Source organism: Embiotoca jacksoni, unplaced genomic scaffold (assembly GCF_022577435.1).
Source record: "Embiotoca jacksoni isolate LCO1_2020_lvr unplaced genomic scaffold, fEmbJac1.0.p SCAF_10, whole genome shotgun sequence".
Taxonomy (NCBI): Eukaryota; Metazoa; Chordata; class Actinopteri; family Embiotocidae; genus Embiotoca; species Embiotoca jacksoni.
The window spans coordinates 2,895,481-2,914,795 of record NW_027185230.1 but is presented as its reverse complement, the minus strand read 5'-3'; the positions used below and the strand labels follow the sequence as shown (position 1 = coordinate 2,914,795).

At 38.0% G+C, this 19,315-nt stretch overlaps 1 protein-coding gene across 1 annotated transcript in view; it reads right to left on the bottom strand.

The window, feature by feature from the left end:
• Positions 1-14,092: 14,092 nt before the first annotated feature.
• Positions 14,093-19,315, bottom strand: part of igsf9a (immunoglobulin superfamily, member 9a) — a 54,291-nt gene continuing 49,068 nt past the window's right edge. The window contains exon 21 of the mRNA XM_069161872.1: positions 14,093-18,469. Coding sequence (XP_069017973.1) covers positions 18,306-18,469 — 164 coding nt within the window. The 3' untranslated portion in view covers positions 14,093-18,305. The remainder of the gene's footprint in view (positions 18,470-19,315) is intronic.

Below are 19,315 nucleotides of genomic sequence, written 5' to 3'. Positions count from 1 at the left end.
CTTGTTTGTGTCATGCACCAATGCTGTAATTCCCGTACTGCAACTGCCTGGTGCGAACCAGACCCAATGTCACTGCATGGATATGGGTCTGGCTACACTCCATTGGGAATCATTTGCAGATGTTCTATCCTACTGGATGTACCCAATACCACCGCTGTAACTGCCTACGCCTGTCTATTAATTGTTTTATTGAACTCCAGCAGCTTGAGGAGGTGCTGAGTGTTTATTCTGTGCTCAGTGCTGAACGTTTGGGAATTTATTTTCCAGTTAGCAATAGTTTAAAAATGTTAACGCTGTGCTTGTCACTGTCACCAGCGGTCCAATCACAGTGAAGGAGGGGCGGGACAAACGTGGTTAACCACCGACACTGGTCACTTATTGGTCTGCCCTTCAGAGTGCGTGTGCAAACGTTAATATGAGCCGAGTTACCAGATTGTATTCACAGCGAAGAAAAATGAAGCTGTGAGCGTCAGTCGGCACAGCCAGGCTACTGAAACACAATAACACAGTTAGCTGACCCACTGCATCTGTGACACCCATTACATCTAGTAAGTGCACTTTTTTCAAACTCTTTGAACCAGAAAAGAACACAAAGGAATTCTTAAACCTAATCCAGGGTAATCCTGATGACATCATTAAGGTATATTTTTTTTCAAACGTCAAAGCTACAGAGGCCATCATACAACTCTTTACACAGAGGAAGATATTTGTACTCCTTGTGACAAGTACACTGGCCTTCAGGAGTTGAGTTCAGGCGTAGGCATCTTTACTGTAATATAGAACGCAATACCACAAAGGTTCAGGCTGTGAGGTCGGAATTTGTCACTATTTTCACTGATCATACTCATTGTCCAGGGAAACTAAATTGTGTTTACTTCAGTGTTTGCAACAAGATGTCCTCCAAAATCAACGTGACGTAAAATCAAAACATGTGACCAAGCCACAATAAAAGGTCAACATCTTAAGCTTACCTGAAGTTCTGTCCTACATCTTTCAATACTATTAAACTTAATAGTTTGGCATTATAGAGGCATTACTTTGCACTGGTCACTGTAACAAGATGTCCTCCATAGTCGATGTGATGTAGAATCAGTATATATGTGACCGAGCCACAATAAAAGGTCAACATCTTCGGCTTCCCAAAAGTTCTGTCGTCCATCTTTCAGTACTATTAAACCTTATAGTTTGGCATTATTGAGGCTTTTCTTTTTGTCTGGTTTCCGAAAGTAGAGTTGCTGTAAGGTACCACACTGAATTTGAACATACATAAACTGGAGACGGGAGTTTCTATTGGTGGTTTGACTTAGAACCACACATCGCTGCTTCTGTAAACTCCTGACATGAGAAGACTGTGTTGAGTCACTTGGAGGTATGTTGTTGTTATATTATATAGAATAGAGCAATATAACACAAGCAGATGTCTATGTAGCTCAACACACAGTCTTCTGCTGTCGGAGGGAGCGAGGTGTGTATGTGCAGCCACGCTGGGTGGATCTAAATCAAACCACCAAAAAAACCTCCCGTCTCCAGTGTTTGTCCTGCCCACTACATCCAACTCACAACGGGTTTTGATTCGCAAACAAAGTTTTTGCTTTCCAACCAAAAAGTCTAATTTCATAAGCAAAATTCTGAACTCTGTGACCAAAACTAACAACACTGTTAAAGCAAATTTGTTTGCAATGCGAATGATTTTATTCTCAGTTCATATATTTGAATTCACAAACTTGATTTTTGATTGCAGTGAGAAATTTGCTCTTGAAACTGTTTTGCTTGCATAATAAAAACACAAAACTACCTTCATACAGTAGCCTATAGAGCTGTAGTAACCCAGTTATTGCCAATAATGTGATACAATTGACTGTTGATGGTGGGTGTGTGGTTTATGGACGCTGCAAGTCTTTATTACTCAAATCTAAATCACTACTAACCACAAAAAGCTTTTGAAGGGCTACTTAACAGTGTCTCATGGCGCATGCTGAGATGCTTGCTGCTTCTGCACTGCCTGGCACACTTTTATTCTGGGGTTGGTAACATGACACAATATGGAAGTGAGGACAACCATCATTGTCATAACATATTGAGAACAGAACTTTAATTTTAGCACCCTCATTATCGTGGACTGACGTACATGGATGTTTGAACCGCTCAATGCTGCATTAAAAAAGATGTCTCACTTTTTACTCACACTGTAGGTGTCCTATAACAAAGTGTCTCCTTCAGTTTTTACAGTGTGGCTCTGACTGTTTAGAATATCTAAGGAAATCAGGTATTGTGTTTTTTGTTTTTGTTTTTTTTGTGACTCTCCAGCTCTAAACAAACTTTGCAAACTGAAAAAGTTGAAATCCTGCACAGTAGTAATTAGAGATGTCGTTTAAGCATCAACCGCCAACTTCACCAACTGATCTTCCACCAAGTTTCTGTAATTTAATATAGATATGTGACTGCATCTATTACTTTACTTTGATTTTCAGCCCATAAAGTTATGCAGACTTAAGTGTCCTGTAAGTGGTGTCCTTTAAGCCCTAGCCTTTCCTTATTGAATTTTGAACAACTTATAATCAACAGCAATTGTACACCAAAATGCACGATGGCTGACTGAATTAAAGATCATTTCCGGGCCAGTGCCGATTTCCTGGCTTCCCGTTATCTCTTATTCACTATCTAATGTACAGCACTGTGTGATGGTTTGTGCTTGAGGGATTAGGTGTCTCTACTGATCCCAAACTGACACGACTGACGGAGTCTTTGGCATGATAATAGTGGATTGTCGTAAGCTATCATTACATAAATGTTGAATTGCTAAGCAAGGCACTGGCCTCTGCATCCGACAGAACTACAATATAGTAATAACAGTAATGTTTTGTGAAAAGGGAAGTTTCAAGGATGGGGGAAGCTCTAATAAAAAACATTTATGGGCCCACTGACTGAGTTTCCTCTCCATCACATCATAATTGTGATTGTGATTGTTCAAGGACATTTTGAAAATAGCCTTGAAGAAGCCCTGTGCTCAATTTCATTAGTGGCTCTTGGTTTAATCCTGTATCACTGCTCTGTATGATTTATCTGCCAGTGGTGCCAAATGGCTTTTGTCCCTGTTTTAGCCAGCAGTGCACTGCCAGCTACAGTACAAATAAGGACAGCCACAGAAAACTTTGACTGGTGGGGATTTTACAAACTGTCACTACTGTTACTAGTGTTAACAATCTCTTTTCAGTATCTTCTTTTTTGAGATTACTATTGTTCTAAAAAAAGAAAAAAAAAAGAAAAGAAAAAAGTGTTTTTCTAATCTGGTTTTATAATATAGGTTAGAAACTGGTCTTGTCACTTCTACTGGAATGTGGACTGACATCTTTTGTCATTTCTGTTGAACAGAGGTTCAGGACAAGGGGAAATAGTCAAGATGATGGACAAACCCAATGACAGAAGCACCCAAAAAGACAGAGAAGATTGACATATTCAAACACTAGAGGTGATATACAACAATAGACAGAATGGATGAACTCAGATCCCTGGAAGGAATAACAGCTGGAAACAACTGAGTACATGAAGTTAGTCCTCGTTAAGCAGCAGATAAAACCCAATAACAATCTCTGATGATATCCAGCAATTAAATAATGTAAACATTTTTTTTTTTTTAAAAAGCAAGGAAATGAAGAGAATTAACAGTATAAGGTACTTTTTAGGAAATCAGGACACTATGTTTCCACAAATTAAACTCAATAAACCTCAGCACACCAGCCTGATTACATTCACTTTTTATTTAATTTGTTGTTTGGCCAACACAGTCGACCCCACTGACCTGTTTGTAATCAATTTGACTAATGGAATAATCTATTTGTCTGAAACACTGAACATTAATTGTGTAAAATAGTCTATTGATGGCAGTATTTGGGGGTGAAAACAGACCATTTCCATTGTAATCAGCGTATTTCATACTTCAGGCGTGAGTCAAAATAATCTCTTGGAAATCATAGAAAATGTTAGGTAATGGCACATTTTCATCCCCAGACTAGCAATTATGAAGTAAGAGGCAACAAACAAGCTGTGTCTTTGTGCATTCCTGCAGGACATTTCGCTTGTTTTTAGTGTCTGTATGACAGCTCCCACTGACATCAATGTACTGCTATTTTTCTGTCACATTTGGCATTGCTTAGTTTGCATCTGGCATTCATGTCTTTAAAAAGTTTTGTCCAAGTGAACTGTCAATGTGCTGTTGTGCAAAGCCGCCAGCAACAGCTAGGTTCCATTTCATTACACGGTATAGATATCACAAGCAAAGTCAAACAACATTTCAAGGACAAATCTCTTCACTCTTGTTTGCTGTCTGTAATGTTTTGAGTGTTTTTCTCGAAAACATAGTAAATCAACAGGTGTGGTATGGAGATTGTGTGGAATGTGATGCTGTGCATCTGCTCTGATTGAAATGAACAGCTGCAGGCAGCATCCATCTCGTCTGATTGAGGGTGAACCGTCATGGGACTGACAAGTCTTAAAGGATCACAGTAACACCTTAAGCTGTAAACAGGCTGGAGGATTATTGACACCTGGGAATACTAAACAACCCATATGACAATGTATTTCGACTAAACAGATTTATTCAGTCTTGACAGTGAAAGTGAAACACATGTTGAATGTCTGAAAAGAGGAAATAGACAAAATACGTTTGTAGTTCAACACGTCAAAATTCTTAAGAGTATCTTTAAAGAAAGGGACAGTTGTCAAAGTTAGTCTTGTGCCTTACTTGATTTGAATAAAGGTTATGCCTTTGGGTCTTTGTCCACCAAAGTGTTTTTTCCTGAGTGCAGCCTATTTTTAATTTTTTTTTCAATGGGAGCATTGTGTTTTTTCAAAGGCTAGCATCATGTCGAGACATAGAACATTTATTCTGCACTAAGTGCTGAATATTTGGCGCTTTTTTTCTGGTTGCTAAGAGGTCAAAAATTTAACATTTTGGGTAAAACGCTGCACTAGTCGCTCACTTTTTACCCATCCGTCCAATCACAGTGAAGAAGGGGCGGAAAAATTGCCACAATGACCTTATGTTATATTTTTTTCACTTCTACACACCCTTCATACAAATGCCAAGATGATGCCCTCAGTAATTTGTGTCTATCTTTGAAATAAAGACTCCGATTTTCCTGAGCAACTGCGTCCTGCTCATCCTTTTGGAACCATGAATGTCTGCATAAAATGTCAGACCAATCCATGCAGTTGTTGCTGAATATTTCAGTCTGGAGCAAAGTGGTGTAACAAAGGACAAACACTGCCATTTCAAGAGTCGTACTGCGAACATGACTAGAAACATTATTGTTGCATAAGGTGACATGACAGGATGTTGTAGGAAATGAAGGAAACACAATGAAGCTTTTGCAGATGTATTCATTTATAAACTGTATGTTTCCTAATTATTTTTAACTCAAAAAGTACAGTACTGGCAAGCAATGCGCTTCCAATGAAATGTATTTGGTAATGAATACAATGTGAGGAGCGATCAAAAGTTTCAAAACTGTTCCTGTTGCACATGAACAGAGTGCAGAACTGAGATGTGCATAAAGCAGGTGGAAGTTATGACCTTTAAGAGCAAGTGTTCCAAGTTACGTAGCTTGATCAACATCAGCACCAATGTTAAATGCATTTTTTTGACCACTGGTATTGGCATTTGCAATGTCATGAGGGTCAGAGAGCGCACGTCAAATTTTATGTCAAACTCTGGAAATTGGTAACAGAGAGCCTTAAAAAACTTTTGAAGGTTTATGGCAATGAAGCAGTGGGCTGGACGATGTCTTTTGTGTGCCATTTACTTTTAAAGAGGGGCCGAAAGTCTGTACAAGACTGAAGAAGGTGCGTCGTGTCAGCAGTGCAACCAGGTGAGTTTTCTTCGACGTTGGGGCATTGTGTACTATGAATTTCTCCCCGAGGGTCAGACTGTCAACACCAAGTTTCACTGTGAGGTTTTGATGAAAAACATTTGGTGCAAATGACATGAACTGTGATGTGATGGTACTTGGATTCTCTAAAATGACAACATTCACAGTGTGTTGAAAACAGGCTCTCCTGCTACAACACAATCATCCAACCCCACCCTTTATTTATGTTTACCAAAAACTTGACGCAACATTTCATGTGTTCTCTCTGCTTGTTTCAGTTGCCATGGTGAAGCAAAAAAATGGGCTTAATTTTTAGGGTTTGAAAAAGAATCATAGCAGCATGAGGTGTTATATGTAATATGTAATATGTAATAGGGAAAGTGAATTTGTAAGTCAGATAAATTTCAGCTGAACTTAGACTTTGCATTGAACCCTATTAATAAAGATTTCATCAAAAACTGTGATCATATTGGCCTCACTGTCTATTGTAAAAAAAATGTAAATAAAAGTTTCAAATAATCTCAATGAAAATGACAGGAACTGACTGGAACATTGGGCAATGATCAAACCTCAGAAAACCAAAAGGAGAGTATCTGATTTTATCGCCTGAAGGTCAACTCCATCAGCCAGGTATGACCAGACCTAAATTTGCTACATGGGTCGGGCCTCCCTACACGAGGATTATTTCCAATCGTTTCATCCTAATGGGTGTAGTGCACAATATGTAGGTATTGTTCTTAACCTCCTCGCCTGTATTGCTTCATCGTCCTCTACCACCGTGGCAATTATCGGAACTACATTCAGAAACAAAGGCTTTATTTCAAAATCATTCCAGCTAGTCATCCCCACAGGTCACTGGCTGGTCCTCCCTTCAGAGTGGCTGAGCAAACCTTCACGCGAACAGGGTTTCTAGGTAATAATCACAATGGAAACTGAAGCTGTGAACAATAGGTGGGTGAAGCCAGGTGACAAGTCCAGGTGATCCAGGCTAGAATGGACCTCATCCAAATGTGTTCAGTAGTCCCTTGATTACTTAGCTCATCAAATGCACCAAGAATATAAATATTGTTGAACATTTAAAAGTAATTATTATGGTTAGTCACCTTTATATTCAGTATTCTCTTTTTTTTATTGTCTACACAGAAGCCAGTCCCTCTTGCTTTTCTCATGAATTATTGTCCAAAATAAAATCAACACATTTGCCAGCTTTACTGCTGTAAGTATAGAGGAAGTGTGAAAAAGCCCACTCGACCCTAGTTTTAGTGTACACATTTTCTGTGATGTTCAATTTGTGCTTTGTTCCCTTTCCAACAGACAAATATGTGTTTGCTTGTTGGAAAGGGCTCCATTTCAGAAACTTATAATTTGAATTTGTGATTTTTCATGATGCGAAAATTATAGGTCTAATAATCCCTTTTATGTTGTGTGATTCTTGAATTGCCTTGATAGTCTGAGAGAGCTTCACAGTGATTTCTAGAACAACAATCATGCTTTGTCAGGCATCGCATAAAGCACAGTAACTGGTGAGCAAAGCCTGGAGAGGCTTATTATGTAGGCCTATCACCGTAATGAACACGGAAATCAGTAATCATAGTCAGAGTAGTATTTCATGTCTCCATAAAGCCTTTTCAATTTGTGGAGCCGTATAACATTTACACTTAGTGTTAATATAAATGACACGTTTCAGTTACAATTTATTGCAATCAAACTGAAAAGTGCTTAAGTGTGTGTTTGTGCTTGTTTATTGGCTTTACTTTTGTAGGCTCTCATCTAATAAGAGCTGAGGATCACACCGTATGTGTACTTTAAATATGCCATCTAAAAGGTGCACCTGCTGACACAGTTAACTGCTGTGAGTTCAGTCCCTCTCCAATAGTGATCCATGATGAAGAAGGTGTTTCTTCTGAAGCTTCCAAATGAAAAACTTTGGAAACTTTTAAACAAGCAGCTTCTCGCCATGTACTTCTATTTGTTTTATAGTTTGGAAACAAAGTTTGATGATTAATTTTGATGCCAGTGAGCATCTACATTTTCCCAAAATAGCCCCATTTTTCAAAGGGTTTTGGATCAACACAGTCCCATCGATTTCTGAAGTATTTGTATATGTAAAACATTTATAATGAGCGAAGATGAATACCTATCAGCATAAGAATTCACGTTACGTCTCTGGTGTGGGAGAGTCAATCGATGTGTGGGAACCCCTTTAATCCAGTGTCTGATAAACAGTGCAATGTTGAGTAACTGAAGAGGAAAAAACAGATGCTGGGTGAGAAAAAAGGGTTCGGGTTTATTAATTGAAATATGACAAAAATCAAGTACATTCAGAGTCGCCCTGTTCGGCTTTCAACTACGATTCATGTTGAATGAGTTTGAGGACACAGTAAAATACTGAGGAACAAAGAGATTTACAATATCATGCAATAGAGCTTATTTCATTCTACATAAATTCTTCAAGAACTTTAAGTTACATTTATATTTAAAACAAAAGAAACCGTTATGCAGGGAGTGCATACAACATAAAAAACTACTGAACAAAATCAAAGTCTGCTAGCACATTATCAGGAACAAACTTTTACACACAAATCAGAAAATGTATCGTTAAAAACTGGGCCAATATTTAAAAACTATAATTCTTCTTTAAAGACTAAACAAAAGAAGCTCCGAAGAAGAAATCTTGCCTTGAGAGCCATGACCAGTAGAAATATGTTTTTGATGTATTTTTCCATCTGGATGAGTTCTTTTGTTCAATTACAGTCAATTTTGTAAACATTATTGCTGCATAGGCTGCAAGGTTAAGAAACTTCACATCAACCGAAAACAAAGCAAAACAAAAAGGTTTAAAAAAAACAGTACACACAAATATGCTTGATTTTAGTCATATAAACCTGTATATATGTTCTTAATTATATATATGTAAATATTTTCTTTATACTTAAACATTAGTTTCCCTTACCGAGTCCAAACTTCAAAGGTTTTACCTTAAGTTATTTCAGGAATGAAAAGAAAGCTGCAAAATGTGTATCAGTCAAATATAAGTGTCATAAATCAAAGAGCTGAAAAGTGCTTCATGATGTCAACAGTTGCTGTGAGAAAATGGGCTCAATTATCTTTTTTGGTGCGAGTGAATTCTCAAGGGCACACTAAAACCATCCATTCTAATAAGGTCATCAATTCTGGATGAACACACTTTGTAATCAATGATAGAATAAGAAACACTCACTGCAAGGTTATCGCCCCTGGGATAACAAGAACTCAGATGTTTTTTTCAAAAAGCCTGTCTCTCGGGTAGACGCCTAATTAAAGTGAAATAAGGGTTAAGAAAGATTCTGCTGTACAATAAAAAAAAATAAAAAAAATAATACGAGAAGAAAAGTCCTTCTCTCCCCTGATGCTATTAGTCCACACTCTGCTGGGAGACGTTCGGTGAGGTAATTAACTTCGCTGACATGTTGTGAATTCTTGCCTCTCTGACTGAATGCTGGATGTGCATATAGACTGATTGAAAAACTCCCATTTAGGTTTCTATCTTTAAATTATCCACGTCCGACCATATTTCTATGGTAATATTGCTGATTATCACACTAATTTTACACTTGGCAGGAGATAATAGCTGCGGCTTATCCTCGGCAACAAGCACTAATTGCCGTCCTCATTCTTAACGTCATGCAAAATAAAATACCTGCAATAGTTTGCTTGAAGATGGAAAAATACAAAAATAATTCTGAATATCGACAAGGTTAAATGAAACATAACAACCTCAACATGAGAATGTTAGCTGGAAGTTAATCATGTTAATTTCATGGGGTGCTATTTTTCTTTTAGTTCGTAGATTTGTTTTGTCAGTCTTTGTTACGAATCCTAAATGAGTTGACAATCTGCCTGCAACTCATTAAAAATGTATATATCAGCTGTTTTCAAATGACATGCTAAGGAAACAATATTTAACACATTTGGAAAATGTCCTTTATAATATTTTACATTTCTTGTTCCATCCAACAACAGACTTAAACTGAATTTAAAGCAATACAAATGGAAATAAATAAGCACATCCTAACATTTCAGAAAGAACTAGAGGATGTTTGGCTTTTCTGCTTGTTAATCAATTTATTGGCTTGACTATTACAAACTTATTGTTTCAGCCTTAGTTGACTGAAGTCATGATTTCATGTCCAATTTGTCTGTTTTAATTTGACATGCAACTGTCGTTATAAAATCATCTGACTTCCTTTTCACACCAACGTTTCTCCTGAGAAATGGAATGCAGCTACAACAAACACTGGAAGCTATTTTTAACTGGGTGAAGCCAGTGGAAGATCACTTTTAAGGGTTTTCTTGTCTTTTTTTGTGAATACATATGAGTCTCACAAGAAATGCGTAGCTCAAAAAGAGCACACAGCACAAAGTTGTATTCAAATAATGTATTCCCTCAATTGAATAGATGTTTTTCCGCACCTGGGGTCTCCAACCTGTAGCTGGCGAACTGCCGGTCGCCCATGACCCGCTTCTGAGTAGATTGCGTAAGGTTCGAACAATATGCATTGTTTCCCACACATTACTTGGGCCCAGGTATATTCAATTTCAATTCAATTTCAGCATTTTTTTTATCTATTTATTTTTTAACCTTTCCGACAGAATGACGCTATCAACGCGAGCGATTAACAAGTGGACAATCTCCCCTCATTCCCTTCACCTGTGACTGCCCCGCACCGTGTCGGAGCAGCAGAAGTTGAGCTCTGCCCTGAGTGTGACTCAGAGATCAGAGGACAGAAACTGCGACAAGCAACGTGCTTGCAAAACACAGCAGAGGCTCTCACACCGAGTTGGAAAGAAACAGGTGCTCGTAAATTAAATATAACATAAATACATTGTGCAATATTTTTGGCTGGACCGTAATGAGTGATCAATACTACACTGCAGGGAAACTGAACGCCAAGACTTTTCAAATTAAAAGCAGTTTTAAAACCAGTTTCCCACGGGGTCCAGCCATATACTAGGTTTTGGCTTAGATGTGTTTCTTTCTGGAGGGGCCACGGGTCCCAATCGAAGGGGAACACTGGATTTTCCTGTTAAATCTTATACTAGGACACTTTATTTGACACTTTTCAAACCAGTTTGGCCGCACACAAGTTGTGTTCACGAGTTGCGTTCACTGCAGTAGGCATCTAGGGAACATCTGTGTAAATGTGTGCGTTGAATATCAATTTGTTATTGTTCACATAAAATAAACTTATTCAGCAGGTTTGGGTGGAGCCCAGCTATGACAATAAAAGTTACTAAACATGAGAAGCTCTCAGAAAAAAAAGGTTGGAGACCCCTGTTTCACACAAAGACACTCTTTGCCCCACATTTGTTTTTTGGTATCTGGTCACGCTACTGTTGGTGCATCCGGGGCTTAGCTCTGCCAAACAGGATTGTGATTGATTTAAGGGAAAAAACAAAAAAACAAACTATGGTGTTTTCTTCCCCGTGCCAGAATGATATATGGGTGCAGCTACACCACCTGAATCTGCTGCTTCCACAGACTTCACCGATCGTTATAGTGAGTTTTAGCTGGTTGTTACTATTTTAGCTCCCCCTGACCACTCTCATAGTGTAATTTTAAAAACACACTGTACACTACCTTCTCTGCTCCAAACAGACAGCTGGCAACTGGCGAGCGAACAAAGAGTTGTGTATTCCCCCCAGGAATTGGTAAAGACCAAACATAGAGCTGAAGGAGAGTGAATATTGGATTTGCATTCATCAGGTCGCCAGGAACATGACTTTAAACAAAAGAGAACGCTGCATCATAGCTGCTGAATGTGTAAATAAGATGCTGTTAGTCTTTACAGATGATAATATGCATTGCTCTGTTTACTTGTTTTCTCTGCCCACATGTATTTATGGCTATCGTTTGTTCTTTTGTACAGTTGTTTACTCCTCTCTTGCAGGTAATGAAGCATGCATGCAATGCATTACGGTTTGTAATTTTATCTTACTGATATCAGCCTCGCTGTTTACTATTCAATCCAAATCTGTATCAGAACTATTTCAAGTTGCCGAAAATGCGAACCCAGCAGTTCCTACTGGCAATTATTCATTTCAAAAGCATCCAAGTGGTTGAACAAATTTACAATTCACGATTGTGGACAGCAGATTAGTTTTAAATGGGAGTAACAAAACATGTCGGAAAATTACTCGTCCCACTTGAAATCAGATCGTGGTTGCTCACGGAGAAGGAAAATTACAGTTTCTTTGCCAAAACAACACAAACTGTTACATAAGGACTGAAAAAACTAAAGATACATTAGATGAGTTGCACTTGCGTTGACTTCTGGGAAATGTAGCTTTAAAACCCCCACTTGCGGTTGCCATGGAAATCAAAATCATCGAGGACTTTAAAAGCCAAAAGTCACAGTTCACTTAAAGGATAGCGAACTCCTCACGCTCCACGAAGTCACCAGGAATTAAAGTCCTCTTTATAACAAAGGGCCCTACAAGTAATAAGACGACCAGAGCTGGAGACGTTTGTGTTCAGAATGACATAAACTTGTCATACAGTCACTGGTGGGTTGACATATGTATAAAAAAAAGATGTCAAAATGTCAATCTCAGCTGATTAACTTTCACCAAGTAGTTATGCTAAAAAAGCAAGAAACAAAAAACACCTGTCGGTGAGGACTTTCGTCGTCTGAATGTTGCAAGTGTTCACCTTTGAAAGAAGCTGCTGGAGTGTCAGCGCTCCGGCTGCACTTGTACACAATTATCACTGCTTTCAATGTTTACTCCCAAGCGTTTTGAAAACCCTACTCCGCAGCCACAGACAAGAAATAGGTGTTTGTCCCACCGCGTAATCTCCGAAGTCAACGCCATATAACAGTCTAAATAAATGGAATTTCCCAGGATGAGGGTTGTCTGGTGCTGTGGTACTAATGCCATTAGTATAATTAGACAGCGGTTCATATGTGAGACAAGTATTTTATCAGTCGGTGAAATCGGCTGCCCGCAGGGTGTCGAAGGAGCAGAATGGAGCTGTATATCTGTACGCCATGACAGATTGCAGAGTGAGGAGAGCGTTCCTCTGTTCCTCAAGCTCTGTGACAACCTCTGAGTGAGCACTTTGAGTTACAGATTTATTTAAAAACTAAGGTGTTAATTCAGATCTGATAAATCCAGTACAACTTGAATGAGTGATGCTTGAGATGATGCACACATTATAATGTTTTAATTGGTTTTAGACTTCAAAAGAGGTGTTGATCCAAGTCTAACTTCTGAGCCTACTTTTTTTTCTGCACTAATGAAAGGACAAAATACCAGGAATATATTTGTTATCCAGCAGGAGAGCACCAGACTACAGAACGGATCATTATTAGCTTGTCAGTTTTGCTTATTTAATTCCAGAAATATCTTCTCTTTTTTCTCGCTGTGCTTTTTTCACTGGTTTGAAACATGGATTGTTAATAAATAATGATCCTTTTGCAGTTTTTTATTGTGAAAATTATATCTCAATAATGTGCAAGTCCCACGCTCCTTTGCCCCTTCCCTAAAACCCCTCCTTTCTCCAAAACTGTTACAGAAATACAAATCTTAAATGTGACGTGGAAAAGATAATACAATTAAATAATGAGATTGTAAGATTATAATGTTTAATATTTTATATAATTGTTTTATTGTTCAGTAAGAGTTTGTTTCAGTGCCAATACAGCTTGTCTCAATTCATGTTTAAATGTCAATGATTCATTTTTGAGTTTCAGCTTTTGTTTTTCAATGCCAAACTTTCTTTTTCCCTTCGTCCCTCTTCCATACAAAGTTGGACATTTGTAACATTGAGGTCAATAAGGATTGAATCGCTTTTAGAGGTAGCCTCAAGTGGCCATTGGATGAACTGCAGTTTTGGGCTGAATTTTTCATCCCCAGAGGTTGCCACTTGGTTTGAAGTAAACAGGAAAAGTGTGAAATCACACACATATACCAATGAAAATTAAGTAAGAGTTTAATGAGCATCTGACCAGTAGGTTGTAGTGTATGCATGTATACACTACATATATACTGTAATTAAACCTCCTCAACACAGTCCTGATGAAGCATGTTACCTTTTTAAGTACTAGTTTATATATATTAATATTTATATTCCATGTTATAGAGAACTAGTGCAGGTTTTAATGGGCTTTTCACAATCTCTGAATTTTATAATGTTTAAAATTTTAAACCTTTCTGATCTTGAACAGTTTGGGGGGGGGGGGGGGGGGGGGGTTCTAATCACTTAGAAGGACACCGGCTCATAAATCATGGAGTGTGTTTTAACTTTCCATTTCTATCTGGACTTTGTATAATAAGCATTTTTAAGCTTTAAGCTTCTGAATATGTTTGAGAACACAGTGAAATTTGGTTGAAAGAAAGACAGTATTTTTTTGTGAAAATCTGTAGCTAAAGAAAACAATGAGCCTGAAAACCACTACTCTATGTATTGAATCTAACAATTTCAGACCATGGCGGCCTCTTAGTGGTACTTCAGAAAGACTATTTGATAAACAGTAGTTATTCAATGAGACTATCTTATTTTCCTACAACAACAATTTTTCAACAAATATATGCCGTTTCAGTATTCTGAAAAGTACTACAATCACATAGCTTATTTTACCTCAGAGAATCCAGCCAGGACAAGTTTGACATTGACATTCAATCATCAGACTCCAGTACTCCAATTATGGCGAGTTTAAAACTTTCCGTTGGTTATGCGAGAAACAGATGGTTGCTCTTTTCAATTTGTATGACATTTCCTTTCATAAGACCTTGATTGGATTTGAGCTTTCGAGAGTCAATTCCTGGCATTTACAAATAATGTATTCACCGCTTAATGGTAATAATAAAAGAGTGCTCGCTTTAAAGCTAATCCCCCTAAGTACACACACTAAATGAAAAAGGTAGCAGTATAACAGTCATGTTTATGAGCCTTTGCTGTTGTCCACATCTCTTTGTGAACAGGTTCCTTTTGAGATGTTATATTCTGTCGTGCTGCCACCAACCATCTTTCTTTGATGAATAGGAAGAACAATATTTAAATTCGATTTAAAAAAAACGTAGGCAAAAATCCTAGGGTTGACTCCAAATCCCCAGAGCAGCACACGGGGCTTGATCATTGACAGTATGGTTTTGCGCGTACACCAGAAAATGAAAATGTTCTACAGAAGAGAAACATTGATTTGCAGCAAATTTAGCCTCATTGAGTGAATTCCAATTATAGGATGGATACCCCACAATGCTTTGGTACACTGTGGAGTTCTCAGTTAATTATTTGCTTGACTAATGTGAAGGCCTTAAGCTAGAGGAGCAGCAAGCAAAATATTTTGTTCCTGTTGCTTTCCTTCATTGTTCATGAAGAAAAGAGAGCAGGAGCCATGAGCACGTTTCTCTCTGTGGGTTTAAGGCAATGCTGGAACATTTCTGCCTGGAAAGCCGCTGGTCTGATCCACTAGAATTGCATAATCTGCAGTAGAGAGTAAGGCCAGGTGAAAACCAATGCTTTTAATGTCAATATACACATCTCAAGATGGTAAATACCGTCCTGAAATAATCCGATTGATGTTTGATGTCACGAATAGGCCTGATTGCAATTACTTCAGCTGACCGTGATCACTTTGCATAATTGTCAGTATAATTTCTAATATGCTGTTTAAAAACAGCTGGATGGAATGAACAGAAATGTCATATTTCCATCATCATTTCCATGTGGTTTTCCCTGGTGTGAGATTTGACTCGCACTCTCTTAATGACATCTTCCAAAACATCTATTAAGCATCTATTGACATTAACATAATGGATTTGGTTGTAAAAACAATCACCACATCACTGCTGAGGGCACCGTTGGGTTTTAAGCCAAATAAAAAAAGGAAAACCCAAGAACTTGGAAGAGGAGATTTGTCAGATTTGCAGCAAAAAGGTAGTGGTCAAATGTTAAATGCCAGAAAATGTCTCTTCTTCCTCAGGGGCGTATGTGTATGATCAAATTATGATGAAGCCTAAACTAGGATAGTGGAATAAAGTGAACTGAAAAAAACAAATGAAACCTGAAACCGATTGCAATTATTTGTATGACAATTAATCATCAACTAAAACTCCATGATTGTGTCATGAATGTTTTTCCACTGTTGTGCTGCAAAATTAACATAATTATTCATAAATATGGATGTGTATGTTCAAGTAAATATAATATTGAAGGGCCAAAACAACCACTATATAACTGCACTGCTCGCCACTGCCATGGTCTTTTGTCACTTCTAGATTAATATCTCATACTTATTATGTGTCTACAAACTGGTGCTTGCACGATATGTGATTCTTAGGGGAATGAACAAATGACTACATGAGCAACAGCCAGCAATTTAATAATATGGCAGTAAGCATCAGGTGCTTTGTGCTGTATGAGCAGTGTTATTTCTCCCTCCTCTTTGCCATTCGTCGTCTACTGTAGGGCTAAAAATGGCCCTGAGTGACCAGGTTTACACAGATAATTGGACAGCTTCTTCCATTTTGGATTATCTGATTGGCGCTGCATGTTTCTAACCTGTGGTTACTGGCAACCCCAAACATGCTGAGTGTTTAGTGTGCGGTGTCCCTCTGGTTCTGTCTGAGGTTTATTCCTGTTAAAAGGGAGTTTTTCCTTTTCAGTCATGGGAATTTTTGAATTGTTGGATCCTCTCTAAACTATGTTGTGATTTGGTGCTATATAAATAAGGGAATTTATTTTTCCTCCCGATGTCAGCTCTATCAAGATAGTTTGTAATCAGTCAACAATGTAAATTTGCATGTCAGAGTTCACTAAAGTCAAACGCTACACTTTTTTTTAATGGAAATGTATGGTAGTGAAAGGAAATATTCCCATGTTTATGGAGAACATTCACACACATGCTATGAACTCTGCAATCACACTACTCAAGACAGTAGTAGTATTGCAGGTGGTTCCATGATGGTTAAAAATACTGCACTTTGACAATGTATCACTACAGGATATCCATCAGAGTTTGATTTGATTATGGTAAACAACAATTAGGCTGCCATAAGGCAGGAAGTGCTCTACTTCCACAATAGATAGCAACGACCGGATATATCGCAGCTGTCAGATGAATCCTCGTTTTCCATTTTTAATTACACTCTGTGTTGAAACATTTTCTATGTTCTAAACTAATTATAGTAATCCATATTTGCGAGTGGACACTACATTGACACAGCATAGAACTGCCAAAATTGACTCTCCAAATGAATCAGCTGATCATGGGGACTCCACTAAAATAGTCCTTTGGTTTATAGTTATATGACTGAGTGCTCAGAAAATATAGTTTTGTGCTACAAACATTTGCAAAAGGATACCATTCATATACAATTTGATTGTAGGCCAATAAACAATAATGTCAGATTATTTCCCGGCCCTAGGAGGACATGTTGACATACCCTTCGACAAGAAAAGCATTCAACTGGTGCCACGTATTAGCACTGCTGTTACCTACCCTGTGGTAATGTGATTAACTGAAGGAGTATGAAGAAGGTGTTGCTGGAGAAAAAAAAAGTAATCATCATTTAGTGAACCAATCTTTGGTAAATTAGGTGAAAAAAAAAAATGTAATCAGCTAATTCCCCTTCATGACAATAAAATGAACCAGGACCACCCCAACAAGTTGATTTGAACCTTTTCAATTACTGAACATAATTAAAGACTCACTGAAGGAGAAACCATAGAGAGGAAACAAGGCCTTTCATCCAAACAATATCGATTTTTTTTTATTTTTTTTTATTTTTTTTTTATTGATTGGACAGCTAAAAGTAGATAAATATCTCCTGCAAAATTAAAATTTTAGACAGAATGATTAACTTTATATTCTATTCATCTTTTGTATTTAACGTCATTTCATGAACACCTGTTTCGTTGAACCCAAAGGTGATTGATGATGTCTAAAAATCATGCACGGCATAAACCAGTCACTTGATGATGACTGAGATCGGTTTGTGCCTGGTGTGGCTTCTGAGTCATCTCAGAATGATGAATGTGAATCGAGCTGCACAAGAGAATGAGGTGAATCCATCAGCAGAGTGAAATGTTTGGATAGTGGCAGATTGGCAGACTGTTTCAAAAGAAAATGTCACAAGCGTAATGGTGATAGTCACAAAGCAAAAAAAAAAAGTTAAGCGCTGCATAAAGGTGATTTTCTGTCTCAAGTACTTTTACGGAGACCTTTATGTGTTGAAAACGATTATTTTTCAATTGAAGCTTAACAACGAGACCAAACAGAATACCCTCCCTTAAAAAAACTGTTCTGTACTTTGGCCTTTCTTCTTTTTTTTCGTTTGAAAAAGAAATTATATTGATCACCTCAGCGCTCAGTTTCATGCACTTTTTGTCACCTTGTAATGCGAGTCAATAAGTAAAAGGACACACCAGGTGAGATGAGCCAAAGGCTGGCACTGTCAAAACAGCACGGTGTCTGGTTCTGACTCAACAGAGCAGCTGCTTTGATGCCGCTGGTGCAAAGAAACAAGAGTGCAATTTTTCAGTGCCTTAATGGAGCACTGCATGCTGGGAAGGCTGGAGCACGGCACAGGCTTCAGGAGATTCAATGAAGGGAGCAGGCCTGTGGATAAAAAGAAACCTGTGAAATTACAGTACCTGAGCATCCTCATATTTTAGTGTAGATGTTATTTTATTAAATGTCTCCACCCTGTTTCTATCCTCAACCCCCAGAGATGCGAAACACTCACAGATTATTTTGTTGGATATTAAATATTGATGTCTGGCTGCAAATGCAGGTTAGCTTGCAAGTCTATACAGAGGAGCTAAGGAGTGACAACATGTCAGACCTTTCCCTTAATGTATTCATGAAAATATAATCACAGATGTTGCCCATATCAAATGAAGCTTTGCAAAGATTTCCAGTAATAGTGCACTCTACCACACAGCCATGCAAGTTTAACACAAGAAACATCGCATTCATGCTTGTGCTTGTAAGTAGGGAACACTCTGCTATGGATTAACCAAATTCAACAGTAAATACAGACCATGTACACTTTATATATGAAAAAGTGCATATGAAATTCCAAATAATCTCTATCAATTTGTCCATTTTCACTACTAGGGATGAGCATTCCAAGCAAGAATATGATCTAATATTCGTTGGAAATTATTCAGCTAATATTCAAAGCCATACACACACGCAAAAAGAAAGAAACTCGCTCGTGCTGTTATTTTGGGCAAAACAAATGCCATTAAAGTTGATGGGAAATATACAGTGCATCTGGAAAGTATTCTAATATCACAACGGCACACACGCCTGGTAGTAACATGTTCTTCTCCTTTTGTTGTTCTGTAGTTGGCAAAGAGCTTTTAGGTGTATTACTGCACCTTATGGCGGGAGTAATATTTTACTACCAGTCTCCATTAAAAACAAGGGAAATAGGACAAGATGATAGTCGTACAAACT